The following is a 9,864-nucleotide window of genomic DNA, read 5'->3' on the forward strand; positions in this document are numbered from 1 at the left end:
TTTGCTTTGGAATTGGATCTCTTATTGTAAGACACTGAACTTCTTTTGAGAAGAAATCTTGCTGCACAGCTTTGATAATTACTGTTGTAGCTTGGGCGCTTTCGCTTTCTCTAGCACCACAGATGATGGGAGTTTTCCATGCAGTTCTCGCTCTCTGAATCAGCCTGGAAACTGCTCTTGCCAAGGACCTCCAGGTGGAGAACCTCTCAAATCTGTCAGATCCGATAAGACTTTTGTAACAAACGTTATCACCTCAGGGTGGATCTCTTGATTCATATCTGGATACACAACTCAAAGTTGTCTGTCTGAGTGACTGCGTCTGGCTGAGGATTTAACACAAACAATGGCCAAGAGAACCAGTTGGTGTCTTTGAGAGCTGTAGCTGTCACTGGTCGTGTGCCATGATCTGTGGGATTTTCTTCAGTGTTGACATAAGACCAGTGGTGCAGATGGGACTTCCTTATCTGTACAACTTGGTTGGATACATATGCAGAGAATCGACATCAGGTGTTGTAAATATAGCCCAACACAGTTTTGCTGTCTGTGTAGAACTTCACTGCATGTATGTTAAGGTCCAGTTCCTCTTTCAGGAAGTCTGCCAGCTGAACAGTGAAGACAGCTGCACACAGCTGTAAATGTGGGATAGTATGAACTGGACATTGGACCTACCTTGGATTTACCCATAATGGACCCAACATGACAGTCTCTTGTAGTGCTGACTGTTTTTAGATGGGCAGCTATGGCAATGTTTGACACATCTGAAAACACACAGAACTCCCTGTACTGCATCTGTTAAGCCAGAGAGACAGAAACGTAGCATCTGGGAATCTGGAATTGTATTATTTCTTCCATCGAATCTTTCTAGAGCTTCCATTGCTCCTGTTTTGGAGCTGGGAGTGGAGTATCCCAGTCATAGTATTCAAGAGAGAGTTCTCTAATTATATTTCTTCCTGCAGTTGTGACAGGTGAGACAAATCCCATAGGATCGAACAAGCTGTTAACCGTTGACAGAATATCTCTTTTAGTGACAGACTTCTTCTCTTGGGAGACAGAGAAGGTGAAACTGTCTGACTCAAGGTTCCAGCTGAGACCCAGACTTCTTTGAAGTGGAAGTGGTTCTACTCCTCGATCCGGGTCTTTTAGTTCCTTGGCTCGGTATGCTGGATCAAATGCCTGCATGACAATGTTGCTATTGGAGGCAATCTTATGAAGCTTGATGTTGAACTCAGCAAGCATTTGTTGAGATGTTTGTAAGACACTGATGGTGTTGGTGATAAAGGTGAAGCTTGAATTATTGCGAATCTTGGCCTCCACAACAAATCCAGATGAAGGTATGACACTCATCTTTCTCGAGCTTTGAGGCAATTGACACCCATTTCTCTTGTAGGTAAGTTTGGCTAAGATGGGATTGACACCATGCGCTGTATCGAGATGGGAAAGGCCTGGGAGATGGCCATTAAGTTTTGCTGCTTGCATTTCTAGCTCTCTCAGTCACTGAGTTTCCCTGAAGTGGCAAAGGCTTGAAGACAGTGCTTTGTGGATTCTATGAGAAACCCCATTGACATGCTAACAGTTAGCATTGCAGCTGTGGAAAATTACTCAAACAGTAAGTAATTCAATACTCACAGGCATATTTTCCTCCTTTAGCTATGAATACTTGCAAGGCTAAAAACTGACATTGGAAATTATTGCCAAGGCCAAACTGCAAGGTGCCACTACGGCTGGACCCAAATATCCGGTCGTGACAGTGGTGTCCAATAGGCTTGGGCCATAGGCGTCAGTTTAGGGGGGACGGTGGGGACGTGTCCCCCTCACTTTTTGTCAGGGGTCATTTTGTCTCCAACACATTCAAATTCTACACATGTAAGCCGTTGTAAACCCAGTTATTTTCATTAGTATAGAAAATTCCGACGCTCCTGAACACACCATCCGCACTCCGCCGAGAGTTGCACAGACACGCAGCACACCTTCGTGAGGTTAAAACAAAAACAAAACAAAAAAACGCGCAGATTCTAAATTTGCGCCTGTGCCAAGTGGAAGCTCCGACCAGAGGTGTGCAGGGGCAAAATTTCGGCCCGGGAGAATTAGTACTATAGCGGCCCACAGACCCCTCTACCCGCATGTACCGATAGCTCAACATGTTGAGCCTCCGCCTTTGGTGCGGTGGTTGTGAGTTCGAGTCCAGCTTGTGGCATTTTGCCGCTGTTCTTCGACATTTTCTCAAAGTGCTGTGGTCTCCATCCCCCCCCACTTTTAAAAACAAACTGACGCCCTTGGCTTGGGCGGTATCCAAATTTGATACCGTCAAACTTCCTTCAAATTTTACCGGGGTATACGGTATTACCTTGACTATTACTGTTTCTGGCTTGTGCCTTCACGTTCGGAAATTGAATACTCGCAGCAATGAGTGGGTGGTTGATTCGGAGATGCGTCCTTAGGTTAGAGGTGTTTCCATCTCTCGCGATCACCTTTTGATTGCAGAATTTACAAATTGTTTCATCGGTATTTACCGGCTCTCCTTTCTCGTTTGCCTGGAACCCGAAATACTCCCAAACTGCAGAAGTTGTTCCTTTTTGACACCAAGTCACTCTGTGCGGGATCTGCCATCTTCCCCCCTCTGTCTCCCCTCCACGCTGTCATGTGATCACGTCACGTTTATAAACTTTATGGAAAGTCTCCAAAAGTAGGCTAAAACATAACTGTTTAAGTAAAAATGAAAATTCAACCACACATAAGTGCTACTGGACAGAGAATCAATTTTAGGCATTAAATGACTTATTTAATCCTTATGTTAACCTTTCCTGCTTAGCTCCCGACCGTGGTCAGGAAGCCAGGGGAGAACAGTTCTCCAGGGCCGAAGTTACTGTTGTTACTTCGGGGTTAACCCCCTTCACTTCCTCACCCTGGTTCATATCGCCTCAGAAGGCGAAGACACAGGAGCCTGGCCTTATTGAAGAATACTGCAGCCTTTATTGTAAAATAACAGCGGCTGAACCATACAGTCGCGCTAACCCAGCAGCTACACACCTCTTCTCTCTTCCTCCCCGAATCGACTGCCGTGCCGTCTTCCTCACTCGCGCTGCATTTAGGGTCGCTCGGACATCGTGGTTCCGCACGCGCGCGCGTGCTCGCGCGCGCTCTCTCTCTCTCCCTGTCTAATAACGGAGCCACACACTCTCATAACACTTATCTCCTGTATAAGAGCATTGCATTTTTTTCGTGACCGTATTGGAACTGATACCGCTGCTATTTTTAAACACCAGCGGTATACGGTTTTACCGTAATACCGCCCAAGCCTAGTGTCCAAATATAAATTTTGAGATCTGAATACCCCCCTTGCCCCTGTCCAATGTCCATGGCCCCTGTGCTTACTGAAGAATAAACTGATTGCTGTATAATGATGATATGCTCTCGCACCGAAACTAAAGCAGCTCTGCACTCTATGGAGGAATTAGAGTGACGGACCCAAACTGTGCTCCCGGTGCTGTCTGTCTGGTGGACAGATGGTCTGCCTGCGTTTGATGGCATTCGGACTTGCAACAATTTTGGAGAAAGGAGGAACTAGTTTTCTTTTGTACACACAAGGTAAACAAAATTATGTCACTTTGTGAAGTGATTTGTTGTAAACATGACCGTGTTCCTGTTGTTCCCCACTCCAAATTTTGTAAATTTCTTGTCTCGCCGTGTTTAAAATTGCTACACCAACTCATCAAAGATCACTCAAATATCATGATGGTGTGATGTTAACCACAGAACCTCAGTCTTGGCTGTTGCATTTTGATAAATATTACATTTGGTGAATAAAATAATGAACAGTATGGATGGTAAATGTTACTTGTTAAATGAGATGGATGCCTCTACGATTTTCCTTTTATTGTAGGCTAGTCGGCATGAGGCGAGAAAGGGACATTGCTTCCTTTTTGGCCCTAGATTAAAAAAAATGAAGGCAGCGAGGTCATGTCAAGGTGTTCAGAGAGCTGAGGAGCAGAAGGAGGGAGAGCCAGAGGAGTTGGAGGAGGTTGGACAGGAGGCAATGAAAGTCTCAGAGAGGACCTTAACGTGCAGGGACAGAGAGAGGAACAGCTAGGGGATCAATGTGGATGAAGTACCGCACCATCAGTTTGTGATGTAGAAAGTGCGTTTATATTTGCAATTTTCAAATCGTTGTCATTGCAGAAATAAACATAGAATCCTGACAGTCCTTTTATTTTACCGTATTGGAGGACCAGTTTTCCAGGCAGCATCACCACTATATTCTGTTACTTGTAGTTCTAGGATTTTGAATGGCAGGAAATCAAACCACTTTTGTTACATGTGATTGATTTGAAATGTTACTTATGTTACACTTTTTTACAACGGCCTTGATGACCTCATTGTTTCAGTTGATGCATTTTTTGTTACAAACCAAAACAAAAACAATTGTTTGATTTAAAGTAAAATAAAAATGTTTAGTGCTTAAATATCATTGTTGTCATTTTTCTACATGACCCTGTGATTAAACACTGGCCTTTGCCCCTCAGTAAAATTTGTCTAGAACCACCACTGTGCACAAGTAATTTATTGTTTAAATTTTGATGATGCAACATTTTTCATTACCGACTATTAAAAGGCTAAATATCTGTTCTCTATTGTGTGTTTCAGAGGAGTCCCAACAAGAGATCCTTTCCCCTGCCCCACCACCTACGCACAGCCCTCACATCACTACCTGGACATCACCCAGACTCCTCGCACCAACGTCCTCTATGAGCTGGCACAGTATGCCTCCGACCCCAAAGACCAGGAGAATATGCGCAAGATGGCGTCCTCCTCCCCCGAGGCAAGGTCAGTGACATGTTTTTTGACAGGTTCACTGGTGGCGGTGGTTTAAATAATGCTTAACCTGAAACTGACATTCAGTTCAGAAATCTAGTTCTTGACACTAATCTTCCTCTGGGTCTACAATATTTAAGCAAAAACCAAATTTTTAATGCCAAACCATCTGTCCCTTTTTGTTCTGCCTTTCTACAGGCACTCTACCAGAGCTGGGTGTTGGACTCCTGCAGAAGCATCATCCATATCCTGGAAGACATGCCTTCTCTGAGGCCTCCTATTGACCACCTGTGTGAGCTGATGCCTCGTCTCCAGGCTCGCTATTATTCCATCGCCTCCTCGTCTAAGGTAACTCTCTGTTTAATCTGAAGAAAAAAGATATTCAAGTAATATTTTTTGTAATTTATTCCACAGACAATTTTGTTCGACTGTGCTTTGGACAGATACTGACAAAAATATCATAATAATTCTTCTCTTTTATCTAGGTTCACCCAATAGCATCCACATTTGTGCTGTAGTTGTCGAGTGACAAGACCCAGACCGGCCGCACCAACAAGGGAGTTGCAAACGCAACTGGTTGAAAAACAAACTGGTCACTGACAATGGCCACAAGTCCACCGTTCCCATGTTTATCCGCCAGTCTCAGTTCCGCCTTCCCTTCAAAGCCACCAACCCAGTGATCATGATCGGCCCTGGGACTGGGAATTGCTCCTTTCATGGGATTCATCCAGGAGAGAGGCTGGCTCAAAGAGCAAGGTAATTTGTAGTCACAGTGTTGTGTATTATTGTTTGTCTGATGTTTCGACAACAAACTGATTTCAAAAGAAAGGAAAGAAGATGTAAAGACCTTCAAATGTGAAAAATTTAAAAGCTGTGAAGCTTATCACTAAACCAATGAGAGAAGAACACAGTAAATCAGCACTTTAGTCAAAAATATTAATTTATTAGCATTCTGTGTTCCTTCCAGTTATGTAGCTAATAATTCTTTGGTGTCTAAGTGGAGGAACAACCTTCCTTCACCTATAGAAGTATACATGTTAAACCAGCTGATTAGTGCTCAAACCTTCAACAGTGTTGTTTACCTTTCTAACAGTAAATAGTTTTGTCCTGAACGGCTCACCAAACTACAATCACATGATCAGCTCATTAACCCTTGCAATTCGCGTCCCTTTTTGTCTCGGATGAACTGCTCTCTAAGTATTTTTTGCTGCGATTTGTGGTGTCTGTCAACCAACAATGGCATTTGCTTGTCTGTGTGACAAAGTGTTGACAGAAAAACAGGATTTATGTCAAATTCAGTCATAGTTACAGTATGCATAGAGCTCTACACCCATTACTCTTGTTGAAATGACTCATAAACTCATCAGGCAAACATTTGCTTAGTTTGCCACCTCTGCAAGTAATAAATGAAATGATAACCATTATTTCTGTCAGGTGCTAAGCACATATTTTAGTCTGACATTTATGTCATACAACACCCGACATTATTTGCAGATTTCAGACAATCTCCTCTACACAATTATAAAAGATGTATCTGCTGCCAGAATGTTATGGTAAGACACATATGCTTTATGTAAAAGCTAAATATTCCACAAGTTATCAAATAATGTAAAGTCTTCCAACTCTTCTGAAAAACTGCACAAACATTGCAGTTTTCTGTACACAGAGCCCATAGACAGACTCCTCCTTTGTCTGACAATATTTTTTGCTTCAGTCATGTACGCATTAACCAACAATTTGTTTTGTTTGTCACCTGTCTCTTCATAGGAAAGGAGGTTGGAGAGACAGTAATGTATTTCGGCTGCAGACATAAGAATGAGGATTATCTCTACCAGGAGGAGCTGGAGGAAGCAGAGAAGACCGGAGTGTTGACACAGCTTAATGTTGCCTTCTCCAGAGACCAGGAGCAAAAGGTACGACTGTCGACCTGACCACTGGGAACTGCCGGCCAGCTGTGATTCAGATAAGACGGTGCCTGTTTGTAAAATCTGCCTGGTTGCCAGGTTGGCAAGAGATTTGTAGAATATTGGTTTTATTGTTTAGTACCAAGAATCTCTAGAGGTGGTGACAGTCACTTGCTTCATTTAATTTACAGCTTTTCAAAAAATACTAGTCAAATGGTGACTTAAATGCCAGCGCTTGTTGATAAACTAGTTATCATTTAGTTTTTTGAGATTTCAACTGTATTGACCAAAATATGTAGACACTCACAATAAAAATGTCTTGTCCTTTTTCAAAATGAAGGTGTATGTGCAGCATCACATGAAGAAAAACAAGGAGCACATCTGGAAGCTGGTTAACTCAGAAAATGCTCATATCTACATCTGCGGGTAAATAACACTTTTGATCAACGTCATATGACATCTCGTTAACTGTCATCATTAATGTAATCATTTGTTCATTATACTTTGAGAGAATATAGATTGATGTCTTTAAATATTCATACTTGATTTTTGTATTCTTGATCTTTTAAGATATTGTAGAATTTGGCAATTTGATATAATGGATCCAAGAATATACACTGCTAGTAAAAAGCAGTTGAAGTAACTAAAGGGAAACCCAAATTCTAATTTGTATTTTGGCTGGTTAGAACAAACACTTTTTGGTGAACTTAACACAAGCTTTATAACATTGTGATATTTGGCTAAGCATCACCACATCAAGCTGAGATTTGGTTCACTTTCCTGACCAAAGTGCATGTACAGAGATGAGTAGTTCAAGGACTGTTGTAAAGTCAGAAATCTGACAACTTTTACAGTTTCTGGTTCTGATAAATGTGATTTTGTCGGTTTAGTAAAGACGGCAAGCCTTTCAGACCCACCGGTGGGTTTTAGAGTTCAGAGGGTTATATGGCAAACAAAAACATACTAAATGAGAACAATTGAACAAAGTGTTCTGTTTCTTTGTTTAGGGATGCAAGGAACATGGCTAAGGATGTGCAGGCGGCTTTCTATGACATCGCAGAAGAGCTTGGAGGCATGACGCGCACCCAGGCCACAGATTATGTCAAGAAACTGATGACCAAGGGCCGCTACTCACAAGATGTGTGGAGTTAAAGAGCCTCGTACCTAGCCTCACTCTTTACTACTAAAGTGGTAGTTTTAAAGTTTATATTTTTGTTGTCTTGTTCAGGACTGAATATAAAAACATTACATACCTGTTCATACTCACCCTGGTTCATATGAGCTACAGGTAGCAGAATATCATGAGGCAAACTCTACCTCAAAACCATTCCATAGTTTCAACCTGTGTTTCCTGCTTCCATTTTCACCTTGATGCGTGTGCTGACGTTCCTCGTTTGGCAGGCAAAGGGTTACCCACAGAGACCATAAAGAGTCAGAATAAATGAATTGGTGTAACTGGGTGTTTGACTGCAACTCTGGGCGCTCGGATATCGGAAGTAGGAATCCTCGAAATTCGTTAATCATGAGTTTACTTCAAACACAAAGGACAGGATGCGAATGCAGCACAGAGTCATGATTTTGATTAGATACGTTTGATTAGATACAGGTTGTAGATCTAACACTATAGCGGATAATATACTCGCATCTTTTGTGTCAGTGAAGAAAATGAGAGTTGCATGTTCGTGCTGCAGTATGAACAGTCAGGATTGTGACATGAGAAGGTGCTGACTTTAGTTTCGCTCTGAGCTGATCTCTTAATGCTTTTGAAAGTACATAAAGTATATAAAATATTTTTAAAACTGTAAAAATTCTGTGAGGAAAATGTTTGGTGTAAGAAAATGGCATCATAGGTACAATTGTATGTTTACCTTTGTATTTTGACAAGGGAGCTGCCTTTTATGCATCAGTTGCTGTTCATTATAATCGGTAATGGTAACCTTTTGAGAGGCACAAAAGTGATGCAAAGGGGATGATCATATGTAGAAGACATGAGATTCTGTGCATTTTATCTTTATTAATAGCCTGCCTGTAAACCTAATTAAAAGAATTTCTTTTGGTAATGTTGGTCTGTAAAATTGAAGTGTTGGACTTGAAACCAGATCTGGCCTCCCAAAATGACTCTCGTTTATTTCATATGCATCCAAAAGCAGAGGATTATTCGGTTTATGTGGCAACGGCATCCATCGCTGGCTGATTTTTCTGTTTTATTCTCTCATTTAGCCCTTCCACGTATGCACCACTACACAGAGAAAATGAGCAGACAAATCTGCACGTCAGTGATCAACCCAGTGCGTTTGTAAGAATATGGAGAGTTTGAGGAGGTCAGCCAATCAGTTAATGTGCAGCCCGTGCCTTTTTAATACTGCCTTATGTATTAAGTTAGCATTTAAACCCTGATGCTTCACTGTCTTTTTAATACTGTATTTTTTTTCTTCCATGCTTACATTTTGATAGCAAGTCAAATTCATCTGAGACACTTTATCCAGCGCTGTCACTTTTTGTTATTCGACTTTTTAATGTAATTATTTGATTGTATGGAGGCTTGCATTTTTTAATGAATAAAATTGGAATAATCTATCAGGTTGATGTTTTGCTTTTTTTTTTTTAGTTACTTTAATAACACATTAGAAGTAAGTCATGAAAGAGTGGCTGTTGCAGCTTTCACACAAAGTGCAAAGATACCAGAGTCAGATATGGTAGAGCTGTAAAAGATAGAACTGTGTGCTCTAGTGTATATTCTATAATTCATTAACTTTTGCAGATGGTTTTCTCAACCCATTGTTTGCAGTTTGTCATCATGCATTGGTTTTCTGCTCTGGCTTTCATTGTATGTGTTAAGCAAAGAGATTTAGCCACTGCTTCTATCACAACAGACCTAAAATAGATCCAGGCCCTTTTTTATCCCCTGCCTCCACGAAGTGGAAAAGGGGGATATAGGTTTGGCCTCCGTCCGTCTGTGCGTCCGTCCGAGATGAAGGGACAGCTTTTCTCGGAAACTAGTACAGCTAGGATTACAAAATTTAGTGTGTAGCTTCACACCATGGACACCTTGATCAAGTTCGAAAATGAGACCTGTGCGATAATATTTTAACAGAGTTATGGCCCTGATCACTATTTTGGATATAGACTCATAGACATCACATGTGGCGGG

At 41.6% G+C, this 9,864-nt stretch overlaps 1 protein-coding gene across 1 annotated transcript in view; it reads left to right on the top strand.

The window, feature by feature from the left end:
- porb (P450 (cytochrome) oxidoreductase b) overlaps positions 1 to 9,290 on the top strand; it is a 30,306-nt gene extending 21,016 nt beyond the window's left edge. The window contains 8 exon segments of the mRNA XM_051958250.1: positions 957 to 965; positions 4,642 to 4,825; positions 5,008 to 5,167; positions 5,295 to 5,509; positions 5,511 to 5,565; positions 6,577 to 6,722; positions 7,054 to 7,139; positions 7,721 to 9,290. Of these exon segments, the coding sequence (XP_051814210.1) occupies positions 957 to 965; positions 4,642 to 4,825; positions 5,008 to 5,167; positions 5,295 to 5,509; positions 5,511 to 5,565; positions 6,577 to 6,722; positions 7,054 to 7,139; positions 7,721 to 7,865 (1,000 nt within the window). The 3' untranslated portion in view covers positions 7,866 to 9,290.
- The last annotated feature ends 574 nt before the right edge of the window (positions 9,291 to 9,864 follow it).

The sequence above is a fragment of the Acanthochromis polyacanthus genome, chromosome 13 (genome assembly GCF_021347895.1).
Source record: "Acanthochromis polyacanthus isolate Apoly-LR-REF ecotype Palm Island chromosome 13, KAUST_Apoly_ChrSc, whole genome shotgun sequence".
Classification (NCBI taxonomy): domain Eukaryota; kingdom Metazoa; phylum Chordata; class Actinopteri; family Pomacentridae; genus Acanthochromis; species Acanthochromis polyacanthus.